This window comes from Pelophylax lessonae (genome assembly GCF_965119305.1).
Source record: "Pelophylax lessonae genome assembly, chromosome: 4".
NCBI lineage: Eukaryota > Metazoa > Chordata > Amphibia > Anura > Ranidae > Pelophylax > Pelophylax lessonae.
Window position 1 is genome coordinate 247,801,072 of NC_138771.1, and position 14,618 is coordinate 247,815,689.

General features: G+C 44.0%; 1 protein-coding gene across 1 annotated transcript in view; it reads right to left on the reverse strand.

Moving 5' to 3' along the window:
- Nucleotides 1-14,618, reverse strand: part of RPAP3 (RNA polymerase II associated protein 3) — a 120,023-nt gene that overhangs the window by 8,355 nt on the left and 97,050 nt on the right. Inside the window, exons 14-15 of the mRNA XM_082254380.1 lie at nucleotides 12,300-12,480; nucleotides 9,377-9,474 (exon numbers count right to left, since the gene is read on the reverse strand). Coding sequence (XP_082110506.1) covers nucleotides 9,377-9,474; nucleotides 12,300-12,480 — 279 coding nt within the window. The remainder of the gene's footprint in view (nucleotides 1-9,376; nucleotides 9,475-12,299; nucleotides 12,481-14,618) is intronic.

Here is a 14,618-nt window from a genome sequence, read left to right on the forward strand (position 1 = left end):
CTCTGACCCTTAATAGAATAAGCCTGTACCACCGTTTGTCTAATCCATTTGGCAATGGTCGCGGCAGATGCAGGCAAACCCTTTCTGGGGCCATCCGTGATCACAAAAAGTGAATCCGTCTTACGGAAAGATTCCGTCGCTTTCAGGTATACCCTGATTGCCCGAACCACATCTAAGGAATGCAACGCATGTTCCCGATGATGCTTGGGCTGAGGACACAAGGAAGATAGTACAATATCTTCATTCAGATGAAAATCTGAAACCACCTTAGGAAGAAAAGATGGCTTAGGATGAAGTACTACCTTATCCCTATGAATCACTAGGTATGGGGACTGGCATGATAATGCAGCCAGTTCTGACACCCTGCGAGCAGAAGTAATAGCCACCAAGAAGGCCACCTTCCGGGATAAAGTAAGCAAGGGAATCTCCCTGATGTTTTCAAAGGGAGGTTTCTGTAGAACCGACAAAACCAAATTAAGATCCCAGGGCGGTAAGGGCGCGCGGACTGGAGGAGCCAGGTGCCGCACCCCCTGGATAAAATTCCGCACCAAGGACTTGGTAGCTAAAGGTTTCTGAAAGAAGATTGCTAATGCTGAAACTTGACCCTTGATGGTGCTCAAGGCTAGCTTCTGCTCAACCCCTTGTTGCAAAAAGGCCAATATTCGAGTCACCGAATAGGTACGTGGAGGAAATCCTAAAGATTCGCACCACGCAATATAAGTCTTCCATGTGTGATAATAGACTTTGCTGGAAGTCGCTTTCCTTGCTTTAATAAGGGTAGGAATGACTGAAGTAGACAAACCTCTGTCCTTCAGTACTTGGGTCTCAATGGCCAGGCCATTAAACCCAGCGACTGTAAAGCATGATGGTAAATTGGTCCTTGAGACCACAGACACTCCCTGAGACGAAGTTCCCACGGAACGTCTACGACTAACATGTCCAAGTCGGCCAGGCCGACTTGAGGAGGCCAGCCTAGAATTTCTAGGACCACTTGCGCTGATAGAATCTGAACCAGGCGTCCCTAGAGGTATCTGGCCCCGACCATCCGAGAAAGTCTGGTCGTTTTCTGTTCCCACACATTTATCAGATACCTGATAGTTATCAGGAAAGGTGATCTTTTCTGGTTGAACCTCAGGGACCGAAGTCACCCGACTAGAGGCTACTTGGCCTATCTGGTCAACCAGATCCGATTCCTGTGAGGTATCGGGACTAATCTTAGGAAACGGTAAAGGAAAAGATCTATTCAGGGAACGGTAACTACCGCTTCCTGTAGTACTTAAATGTTGGAAGGGAAGAATCGCACCGGTAGTAGTGGTTGATGCTCGATCTAATGTCCTGAATACCGGTGAAAACGTCCCCCCACCCTGAAACCGGGTGGGGGCGCACCTTCAGGCTGTGTACTCCTTTGCTTCGGGTTTGGCTGGGTTGGTCCTTTGCTTGTCCGACCAGCCCTTCTTGAACCCTCCTGGAGGAGTCTTGCCTTTCCCGCTAGTACCAGCCGGGCGCCCTTTATGGGCGGTAAAGAAAGGTCCTCGCTTGTTGCGAGGTCCCTTAGCTTTAGCAGCCTGTGGCAAAAAAGTGCTCTTGCCCCCAGTGGCATCCTTAATGATTTCATCTAGGTTGGCCCCAAATAGACGATTCCCCTGAAAGGGGAGATTTGTCAAGGTCTTTTTGGAACCTAGGTCAGCAGACCAGCATTTTAACCACAGCACACGTCTGAGGATCACCGCTGACTTAGATGCATGCCCTAATAAGGGAGTAGTGTCCAAGGCTGCGTCACAGATAAACTGTAGCCCTTGTATAATCTGTTCCATCAAATCAGATGTCTCCTGGGGAATATCTTTTCCCCTAAGATCTTGGCGTACCATTTTCGCCCATTCCGTAAGTGTCTGGGAAACTAGACCAATAACAATTACTGGTCTAAATGCTGACCCTATCAGGGAGAAGATGGTGCGGGACTCTGCTTCCATCTTTCGATCCACCGGATCCTTAAAGGACGAAGTGTCCTCCACTGGAATAACCGTGGCTTTATTCAGCCTGGAAAAAGGTGGATCCACCACTGGTGGTACCGTCCATTTCTTAATGATGGATTCCTCAAACGGATAGCGTCTAGCAATACGCTTGGAAATAATAAAGGTACGTTTAGAATGCTCCCATTCTCCTTTAATCTGATTACCGAAACATTTAGGTACATGAAAAACCTTCACCGTTTTGATGGGCTTATTAGTACCAAAAGGAATCTCTGTTTCAGTTGCCTCTGCCGGTAAAGCCTCAAGTTTTAAGGTTTCCTGGACTGCCACAACTAGTGCGTCCACCAATGCTTCTTCCTGAATTATAGCAGGAGAAGAAGCGTCCTCCTCACTGTCTGAGGGGGCTTTACCTGGGATAACAGCCCTTGCAGAGGAACCTGCAACTGCAGTGACCATCTCTGAATCAGAGTCAGAGGTGTCAGATAATATAGGGGTAGGCGGGGGTCGCTTCCTTGACCCCCGTCCCTGACAGGCCGCCTCCACCCGAGCCACCATAGACTCCAAAATTGCTGTAAATGACTCTATACTCTGTGCACCGGTGGGTCCCGTGGCCCCCTCGAGGGAAACAGGTGGGGGAATATGTGTGGCAGGGTCCATGATAAATTCCAGTCACTTCCTGGATAATATAATTCAAAAATAAAAAACTTTTTTTTTTTTTTTTTTTCTCAGACCCCCAGCGCCACAAAAGCCCCTTAGTGTTACCTGCTAGGGATCCCTATCGATCGAGAGAGAGAGATAGACCCCCAGGCTCACCACTTGATGCTCAGAGTTTAACTGCAACAGGTTACAGCGCTGTCTTGACAAACAGGAAGTCTTTTGGCTGGCTGCCCAGGAAGAAAGGAGGCGGCTCCGCCCCTCTGCACGCCTTCCGGCGCCTCCCCCAAGCTCCACGAGGTGTTTGGATCACCTCAAACATGGCCGCCCCCATGCTGGAGACACGAGGCTACGCCAAAATGGCGGCTCGTGCGATCCAGCAAAAAAAATGGCGGCGGCCTGTACTGAATAGCGGTGTGCTGCAGGGCACACAACACTCTCTCTGCATGGGGATATGGCGTGGTTGGCGGTACCGGCCCTGGCGGACCGCATGGCCATTCGGGAGGCCTGCAAATAGCTGGAGATCTGATTAGGAAGGCAGTCTACATGTCCGTGGCTTCTGACTGGTAGGTAGCTTATTCTTAACACCGTAAGATTCCCAGAATGCCACAGATTACATCTTTTTAACATGTATACAATTAGATTGTTAGCTCCCAAACCAAGCCTCCTGGCTTTTTGCACATAAAATCACACTCAAAGTAGGAGGATCTGTGTCATGTTATAGGATAGAGGGGGACTCTATCTTACCATACAGAGAGGGGCCCGCGTTCACCACAAGACCCGTCAGGGGAAAAGGGGGAACATACTACTCACCATACCGGAACCAGGCGGGCACCAACTCCTGACAGTACCCCTCTCCACCGGGGCAGGAGGGCTGTCGACCGATACGGACGCCGTGACTCATGGTCTTTGGCGTTTCAGCGAGACGTTTAACTCGCGTGGACAGTCCTTTAATGGGACTTTGTCGCGGCCGACCCAGCGCGGAGCTATGGCCTGCACGCGCTCGTAGGCTGAACTGGGGTGACCACCGGATCTCAACATCCAGCCCGTCGCCCAGTTCAGCTTTCTTGCTTGAAGATCTCACAGGAACACTGGAAAAAAAAAGCTGTCTAAAAAATCCTTTAAGAAAAAATTCTTGCCAGGACCTAAGATCCCAGCAAGGTATCTAGGTCCTTACTCCTAACTAGACAGAAAATAACTGATTTGCTGAGGCAGAGAGAGAGAGGATATACCCTCTGGGACTGCCCCTAGGGTGTGGCCAGAGCTTTTTAATTTCCTGTCTAGTCCTGCTCCTGTGGAGGCAACATAACCCGAAGGTGGTGTATCACCGAGGACTACGTCTGTCAATGAGCGCTAGAGAAAAATGGATTTTTGTAAAATCTTACCGTAAAATCCTTTTCTCTTAGCTCATTGACAGACGTAGTCCTCGGTGATACAGCACCTTCGGGTTATGTTGCCTCCACAGGAGTAGGACTAGACAGGAAATGAAAAATGCTCTGGCCACACCCCAGGGGCAGTCCCCGAGGGTATATCCTCCCTCTCTCCGCCACAGCAAATCAGTTATGTCACAAAAGCAGTGCTTAGAGAATTTATCCCAACCCAACTCAAAAACAGAGGGGCGGGTACTACGTCTGTCAATGAGCTAAGATTTTACAAAAATCCATTTTTCTCTATCGCTCATTGACAGACGTAGTCCTCGGTGATACAGCACCTTCGGGAAGTCCCAGAGCAGTATCACAAATGAGGGGTGGGAAAATGGAAATAAAATCCAAATCTAGAAGGCCCAACCGGTGCCAACTAGAAGATCGCTCTCAGTTCCGATACCCTTATTGGTAATCTGGATACTATCGGAAGAAATGACTTCCCCTGGTTGAGCATCGGAGACTTCCTGGTCCGCTCGCTCAACCGGATCCGATTGTTCAGGGAATCGGAATTCTGATTCCATTAAAAAAGAATCTCCTTCAGGAGAATTCGGGTATGAGACTGGGTATACGGTACTGCCTCTAAGAAGGCCACCATCAGTCCCAGCCAATTGACGGACAGCAACATCCGAATCGTTGACTGAACCTTCTGGAGTGTCCCAGCAAGGAGAAACTCTCTTGCCCAGGATGTATCCAACCTTAGGCCCAGATAGTTCAGTCTCCTGGTGGGAACCAGGGATGATCTTTGGGAAAGCTAAAAAAAAAAACGCTGATGTCCTGCGATGATGGGGATATAAAGATAGGCATCCTATATGTCTATGGACGCCAGGAAATCTCTTTGATGCAGGGAGGCCACCACTGTACGGATGGACTCTATTTCTTCCCAAGTCCAGATTTGGACGCACCTTGCCCTCTTTCCTGGGCATTGTGAATAGGTTCGAATAGAACCCCTGAAACTGTTCAATGTTAGAAGGGAAGAATCGCACCGGTGGAAGTGATCGAAACTCGATCCTGTGTCCTCCAGAAACCGATGAAGACATCCCCCCCCCCCACCCCAGAGATGGGTAGGGGCGCATCAGGCTATATTCTTCAGGCTTGGCTGAGCCGGACTCTTTGTTTACCCGACCAGCGCCCTTTGAAACCCCTCTAAAGGGGCTTTGGAGGGTTTCGCCTTATCACCCGCCCTCGCGGAACGAACAACTCTATATGAGCAGAAAAGGAAGGTCCTCGTTAGTTACGAGGTCTTTTTATCCTAACAGTCTGTGGCAAGACAGCAGGTGGTACCGTCTATCCTATAAAGAGGAATTCCTCAAACGGATAGCACCTAGCCATGCGTTTGGAAATAACAGGGGTTCGTTTCAAAACGACCCCATTTGGGTAAAGGAAAATCCTTCGCCCTTTTGGTAGGCTAACAAGTACCAAAAAGGAATCTCAGTCTCAGCTACCTCTGCCGGTGTAACCTCAAGACTAAAGGTTTCCTGGACGGACACAACTAGTGCATCCACCACTTTTGTGCTATGGCGGAGGCAGAAACGTGCTCCTCACTGCTGAGGAGATATTACCTGAGACAACAGCCCCCTAAGAGGCACCTGCAACTGCATTGACCAGCTCTGAATCCGTATCTGAAGTATCAGATAAACAATAGGGGTAGGTGGGGGTCGCTTCTTGACCCCCGTCCCTGACAGGCCACCTCCACCCGGGATACCAAAGACTCCAAAACTGCCGATAATGCATTAAAAACAAGTGGGGTACTGGAGGGTCCTGCGGCCACCTTTAGGGGATCAGGTGGGGATACCTATGCGGCAGGGTCAATGATTATACAAGACACTTGCCAGCGACAAAAAATGACAAAGTAAAAAAAAAACTTTTTTTTTTTTGTGTCCCCCAGTCGCAACAGCGCCCCTCAGTGTTACCTGCCTTTTTGGACCCCACAGACAGAGAGACAGACCCCAAGGCTCATCCCTGATGCACAGAAGTTTTCATCAGCTTGCTCAGTGCTTGTCTTGTTACAGACAGGAAGTCTTTGGCCCTATTTCCTGGGTAAAAGAGGCGGCTCCGCCCCTTAACACGCCTGCCGGCTCCTCCCCCTGGCTCCATGAGGTGTTTGAGTCACCTCAAACATGGCCGCCCCCATGCTGGAGATACGAGGCTACACCAAAATGGCGGCCTCGTGCGATCTACCAGACCATGGCGGCGGCCTGCACAGAATAGCGGCATGTCTGCAGAAGGATCTCGCCCTCACAACCCTTCACCCTCATGGTGGTCAGCGTGGTCGGAGGTACCGGACCCTAGCGGGCCGTATGCGGTCCGTGGCCGTCGGGAGGCATCTGCTTAGCTGGAGGAATGATCTGGAATGCAGTATACATGTATAGACATCGCCCTGTGGCTACTGACAGGTAGGATACCTTATACTATCACAGTAAAGTTCTAGTACTGCCACTGACTACAATCATTTTCACATTTTTACAATTAGATTGTCAGCTCCCAAACCAAGCCTCCTGGCTTCTTGTACACAAAAATCACACTCAATTAGGGGGATCTGTGACATGTTGTAGGATAGAGGGGAACCCATCCTTACCATTACAGAGAGGGGCCCGCGTTCACCACAAGACCCGTCAGGGGGAAAGGGGGAACATACTACTCACCATACCGGAACCAGGCGGGCGCCAACTCCTGACAGTACCCCTCTCCACCGAGGTAGGAGGGCTGTCGACCAATACGGGCGCCGTGACTCATGGTCTTTGGCGTTTCAGCGAGACGTTTAACTCGCAGGGTCAGTCCCCGTCCAGTGGGACTATGTCGCGGCCGACCCAGCGCGGAGCTATGGCCTGCACGCGCTTGTAGGCTGAACTGGGGTGACCACTGGATCTCAACATCCCGCCCGTCGCCCAGTTCAGCTTTCTTGCTTGAAGATCTCACAGGAACACTGGAGGAAAAAAAAGCTGTCTTAAAAAATTATTTTCTAAGAAAAAAATCCTGCCAGGACCGAAGATCCCAGCAAGGTATCTAGGTCCTTACTCCTGACTAGACAGAAAAAAACTGATTTGCTGTGGCGGAGAGAGAGAGGATATACCCTCGGGGACTGCCCCTGGGGTGTGGCCAGAGCATTTTTCATTTCCTGTCTAGTCCTACTCCTGTGGAGGCAACATAACCCGAAGGTGCTGTATCACCGAGGACTACGTCTGTCAATGAGCGATAGAGAAAATCTGTTCCTTTGTAATTTCTAAATCTTCTAGAACACCCTCCACTAACTTCTGAAGGTAATCACTGGTGTGATGTGCCTGAGTGTCCTTTAATTCGAGGGTCCGTGTTATTGTTTGGTTATTTTCATCCACAAATCTAACATTAATAGCAAAATGTAATGGGTATATGGTAAAAAGGCGCTGGTAATCTTTAAAGTGCTGTGTGTAAATACTTATAAAAATAACTTAAAATATTTTTCACAGGTTTTAACATCTTTTAATTAGGGCTGGGCGCCTTCACAACCTTTTTAACCAGTATTAATAGCAAAATAATTGACTCTGTGACGTGTGCATGCCTCCATTTTAAGGAAGAGAAAACGTCCTTTCAGAACTTTCTGTAGTTCTTCCTTTTTACATTTGGCCTCCTCAATTATAAGTTTCCTTATACTAAAGCCCCGTACACAAGCAACGATTATCGGCCGACCGATCGTCCGACTTTTGTCCAAGTTGTGTTTTGTTGGTTGGAATTCTACTTCAGAAGTGATGTCATGTGTTGGTTTGTTTTCTTTGTGTTTTTTCTTCACTGAGCATGCCCAGACTTGCTCATCAGATTTTTCCCTGTCGAAATCTCTACTGACTGCACGAAAATCGGCCGTTATGTTGACGGCCAACAAAAATTTTATAGTCTGCACAACAGAATTTTTTCGGGCGAAAAGTCGGAGTTGGTTGTCGGAAGCATCATACTAACAAGCCGAAAATCGGCAGATCGGACGTTGGCCGAAAATTCCCTGCCAATTTTCGACGCGTGTGTACGGGGCTTTAGTCATTAATTATAACTTTTTGTGAATTGGGATATTTCACCCAAAATGTCCTCCGACTCCTCGACTCCGACTACACAGCCCTGCACATACATGCATACATGTTTTTGCGCCGTAAGCGCGCTCCTAGCACAGAGAGCCCCAGGTCCCATACGAATGATCAGGAACTGGAAAAGTTAGTGTCAGTGTGTTTTAGGTAGGTTAAACCAGGGGTGGGTTGTACTATGGGTACAAACAAAAAATAAGATACACATAAGTGGTATCACTGCGATCATCAGGAGCAGGAGAACTTATTTGTATTGTTCTTTTGTGGTAGGTCATGGCAGTAGCAAAAAAAATAAAGCTACATTTTGGGCCAATTTTCCTTTGACAAAAGGAAAAATTAGGAGATATCTATTACCCAATTACCACTAAATGAAAGTCCAATTTGTCCTGAAAAAACAAGGTATAATTCACCTGGATACAAAAAAGTAGTTGTGACATGTACAGTTTTACCAACACACATCAAAGTTGCAAAACTGTGTTCAGGCATTAGGATTTGTTTTATCCTCTGTCGTGAAGGGGTTTATCATCATACATATTAAAATAATGATTATGTATACAAAGAAATCATTATTTTAAATAGGTGGTCTGTAAATCAAGAAGTTGCATGATTAGCAAATCACATCAACATGGATGCAGTTCGCTCTACCAGTACATACAATGGTTTATGGTGTTAAATCCTTTTCTGCAGTCCATGAGATGCTTAAAGTATATGTGAGCAAATACCTTGTAAAACAACCCATTCAGTTTAAAACAGAAATGCAAAACATTTGTGTATAGATTTAAAACAATATAAATAACTTTTTTTTTTATAGGTGATCACATAATCTCTGTTCTCAGCAGAATTAGGGGCCTGGAGAGGTGGGGTTGGAGAAACAGCAGGACACTTATCTTTCCAGTGAATGGCTGAGTGGGTGGGCACATTAGCACAAATATGATGATTGGAGGAGAGGCAGGTTGTTCTACAGCACAACCAGAAAACTGACCACACTGGGATGGATATGTTCTCATACCTAGCTTAAACAGTTGGATATAGGAAAGCAGAGGGTATGACAGGAACACCAGATATTTCACGCATAGGAAGCAATACAGAGAGGAAAGGAAACTTTAGAACACAAGTACATGGTACAGCAGATACATATCAGGAATATGACATGTTGGAGTAACATATTCTTTAAATAGATTATATGATTTATCAACAATCGAAGATTTACAGGTGCAGTGGGCACGGTCCTGCTAGTGTCTTTATAAAAATGTGTGTGTTAAATAAAGATAAAATTTCTGCTTACTCAATGTATTTAAGTCGTAGAATCTTTAACATTTCATTGAACACATCTGGATCCAATGCTTTTTGAAAGATTTTCGTGTACATAGATGGTTCAATTTGCTAAAATAAAACAGAAGAAAACAATATATATTTATGTATTATCCAAACTTAATAAGAAGTCATAACTCAAATGAAACTGCAACAATACTAAAAGAGAAGCATTGGAATTGTTTTTTTTTTATTTTATCATACTTACCAAGGTGGATGCAGCATTGGTCCGATGCTGCATCTGTTCCCCACCGGCTCTAACATTGGGAACCGAGCAATCAAACACTGCCGATCCTTCAGTTCTAACAGCTCCCTGAGCAGAGAGCTGGTGACTGTGGAGCACTGAGCTGTGGAGGGGGCAGGAGAGGCTTGCTGAGAGGCTGAGTCGGGTTTCGGTCCAGGCATGCGAGCAAATCCTGGCCATATGGTCAGGATCTTGCCTGAGCCTAGACCGGCTCTGTGATGTCAGCAGACAGTGGGCTACATAGTTACATAGTAGTTGAAGTTGAATAAAGACAATAGTCCATCCAGTTCAACCTGTGTTGGTGTGAATCATTTCCCCTACCCCTGAATGTTTTTATCCTTGAGATGTGTGTCCATAAAGCAGAATGAACTGCACTACTGTGATCCATAGGAAAAGTATAGCCAAACAAGATTTGGCTGTTTTTCCCCTTTAAGGTATTAACTTCTATGATCACTATAAACCTTAGGCCCCTAAAACTCACAATTGTTATGCCTGAAACTCAGGATATACAGAACTAGAAAATTCCTAGATATTTCTTTGTTGTGTCAAAGCTTGCTTGCCCATTTCTACCCCGTACACATTCCTTCTGGCCAACAAGGCTGCCCATCATGGTTATAAAGCAGTAAGCATGGGTGGGAGTTAAGTGGGTATAGTAAGTGTCAAAGCTTTGCAGTGCAGAAAAATCTGGGAGTTGAGCATAGTGACAGGGATTGGAAAGTTACTAAAGTTAGGTGCCTAATACTTGATACCATTTTTTTTTTATCTAACAGGTGCACTTTGAAGCTGAAGTTTATTCTGCTTATATTTTTTCATTCCTGGTCCCCCCCAACCCAATCAACATGCTGATTACATTTTTCAACAAAACCTTTCCATTTTCATTACATACCTTATTTTAGACCCAGTGATATTATCACTGAGGCTTTTTGCTTCTCTATGCTTTTCAGGCAGATCATGGCTAGTGGGAAGGTCTGACAGGGTGCTGTACACAGCTTCCTGAAAACATCACAGCAACCTGCCTCAGTAGTGGTTTCCGTAGCAACACAATCACAGCGCTCCACACCCTCTGAGAAAGCCACGTGATAGTGGCACAACACGTAAGGGGCAGAGCCAGTGATGTCAGGACTTTCCAAATAAGACGTTTGTGCTTCTTCTTCTGGGGGTTTCTATGACCATGATTTTGTAAGCTTCCTTTATCAACAGAATAGATGGGCACTCAGTAAGATTGGAATTTTGTTATTGACAGACTCCTTTGAGTTCTTTGTTGGATCCAGGGCCCCTCCTTGTGTCCCCCCCTATTTCCTTTGAATTGGAATCAGGCTTGGGTTCGTTACCCGATTAGTATAATTTTCTGTGCATTTAGATTTATCTAGATTTATTTAGATTTATCCACATTTCCTAATTGAGCAGGTCTTTAAGTCTGGGAAATGCAACGAATATTATCGCTACCCCACTGCTGAAATCAGCTTTAACTGAAAAGAAAGAACTTGCTGATCATTGAGGTACTGGGGGTATCTATGTGAGGGTTGCACATGTACTAGAATATTATTATTGCTATTCCAGTTGCCTGTGGACCTATAGCAATCTTTGTTGCATGCTTTTATATTTTTATAAAATAAAAAAAATTATTATTGGGAGTTGTTCTTGGGCAGCACAATGGCTATGTGGTTAGCACTTCTGCCTGGCAGCACTAGGGTCGTTGGTTCCCAACTAAAGAACTACCTGCCTGGAGTTTACATGTTCTCCCTGTGCCTGCATGGGTTTCCTCTGGGTACTCCGGTTTCTGCTGGTAGGTTAATTGGTTCCTGTCTAAATTGGCCCAAGTAAAGTGGGGTACACACTATAAGAAAATCGGACGAACTATCGTTCGATTTTCCTCGCTGTTTCACAGCAAATCGGAACTGATGAACGAATATTCGTATGAAAATTCTCGTACAACAAAGGCTTTTTTGTTGTTGTTTATTGTTTCTGATCATGCGCAGTCTTTCTTTTCTGATTTTTCTAGTACGAAAACCATACGAAAACAGTACACATTAAAAGAAAATCATTTGTTTTTTCCTGTACAAGAAACATTTTGGAGCTTGTCCCTTTGAAAATTTTCGTATGAAAATTCAGAAATGGCTGTAGAAAGTTGTGTACACACTATACAAAAATCGTACGAAAATTCTTAGGACAAAAATGTTCGCCTGATATTCTTATAGTGTGTACGAGCCTTTAGAATGTGAGTTAGGGACCTTAGATTGTAAGCTCTTTGAGGGCAGGGACTGATGTGAATGTAAAACATATATGTTTTTTTTATGCGCTGCATAAATTGACAATGCTATACAAGTACCTGAAATAAATAAATGTGAATCTTTTCTAATGGCGTTCTCATTCTGAGACACAGATGTGCTGATGTGATAATTTGTCAGTCACCATAGAGCTATATGATGCTGGATGTCCCCCAGCCTGGAAATTTGGTGGGCTGTATTTGATTTGCTGCAGCTTCAAATGCACATTTTGAGATGCTCACAGTGTACTGTAAAAGCAATTTCAGCACAACTGTGCAAGCCTGGAAGTAAGCCTGGAGTTCAGCTTTAAGCTCTATGATATTAGTGCTTTTTTTTTTTTTCGTTTGAAAAAAAAAATGTAACAAACACAGGTAATGTTTTCCTACCTTCATATACTTGTATAACATTTCTTGGTTGCCCTTCAGTCTCCGGAAATCTGACTCAAGCTGAAATGAATTTGTAGGGACATCTGGAACGTCAGTGGTCATGGGCGGTAATAATGGTGGCACATCATTTATTACTTTCGGCGGCGGTGTTTGAGGCGGAACATGGTTGTCTCTATTGCTCCTTAAAATTGCAAAAAAAGGGATAAATTACAATGTATGTAAAAGGTACAATTTAATAACTCTACAATGACAAGTATATTAGCTATTGCTGTAGAGATTGTTAAAATGTATGTGTACCCAACTATTAATTCTTAGTTTTGGATAGAGTGGAGAAAGGTAATGGGTAATGCCAATGAGTAGAAAAAGAATTTTTAAAAAAATATCAAAATTGTATTCAGATCAATGATAAAAGGCCTCTAAAAAGGCAAACAGGTTTCAGAAAAGATTAAAATATAGAAACTATGCAGATTCACACAGTAATACCAGAGTTGACAAAATACTAAACAATATCCAGATAAGTATTCAAAAAAAAAGAGGAAAGTGGACACACAAAGGACCCCAACGCGTTTCAACACAATATGTCTTCTTCAGGGATAAATGTCCACTTTAAAGAGATCTCTGTAAGAAATACACACACATAAGAATATCCCAACATTTATCAACAAAAAATAAATTATTACTGTAAGCCACCTCTAATGGCAGTAATACCCGACAGGAGTTGTAATCCTTCCCCCACTCTATCTAAAACAAAAAAAAGTTTTGGCTTTACATACATTTAAGGCCACATGTTGTTTCATAAATCATTTTCTTACACAAAGTGGTGAAAAGCAGGAAAAAAAAAAAAGAATCTTATGCTTTTTCGGATAACAGATCAGCAATATTAGCTCTCTGAAAGATACAATTTATTTAAACACACATCAAGGACAAGGTAAGAACAGAATGAAAATCCTAGGGATGCACCGATACCAGTTTTTTAAGACCGAGTACGAGCACTGATACTTTTTTTTTATCAAGTATTCACCTATACTAATTACCGATACTATTTTAAAAGTCATGTGACAGTTCTTTTAGACTACCGTAATCATTACTGTTTCTTTATATTTATCAAGAACTGTAACTCAAAAGACATTATGAAACAAATAAAACATATTTATTTGCTTGTCACAAAGTTGTGAAAGCTCAATTTTCACAGTACATGTTTAAATTATATTTTAAATATGCATCACACAGGGTGCATGAACTGCTCTCGCAGCAGGTGGATGGATGGATGGGGTCAATAAGCTAGAAGTACATGCACAGGTGGAGCTGCTGGCTGTAAGCTTAAAAAGATGGATGGATGATCAACTCCTCTGCTGTAGATCAGTGCAGTATTAAGTGGATGTGTGAGCTGCTATCCCACAATGGATGGATGGATAGGCTGCAAGCCAGCCATAAATGGATAGATAGGCTGCAAGCCGGCCATAAATGGATGGATGGATAGGCTGCAAGCCGGCCATAAAGTAGATATAGTTCAGTACTCGATGCATGAGCTAGATAAACTGTAATAGTGTACAGTCTTAATGGCATGTAGGACTAGTTCAATAAACATAGAGTAACAGTCAGTAAAAGCTGTACATGCCGTCCTGTGTGATAACCATAAGTACAGCAAGGGACATGTAACAGGACTCACCACCATGTGAGTTGTAACACACAACCACTAAATACAAAGCAGACATGGTTAACAATTTATTAATGAATAAATAGAATTCTCGGGACATTACATAGAACACAGATGAATATCAAGCTAATTTGTAGTGGTTTCATAACAATACAGATCATACATAATTCAAAGTTCAATATATCAAAGCACGATCAAATGAAAAATTACATCTTCAAAAAAATCGACTCATTTCGTGAGTCAATGCTTACTTCCTCAGGAATCGATGCACATCACCACTTGCCAACTGTCCTATAGCAGTTTAATATATATATATATATATATATATATATATATATATATATATATATATATATATATATATATACATACATACACACACAGTATCTCACAAAAGTGACTACACCTCTCACATTTTTGTAAATATTTTCTTATATCTTTTCATGTGACAACACTAAAATGACACTTTGCTACAATGTAAAGTAGTGAGTGTACAGCTTGTATAACAGTGTAAATTTGCTGTCCCCTCTAAATAACTCAACACACAGCCATTAATGTCTAAACCGCTGTGAGATACTGTATACACGTGATCCTGGACTTCCAGGTATCGGGTGCGAGTGCATTTTGCCGGCGGCTCAATCGCTCTGTGATTCTACACAGCG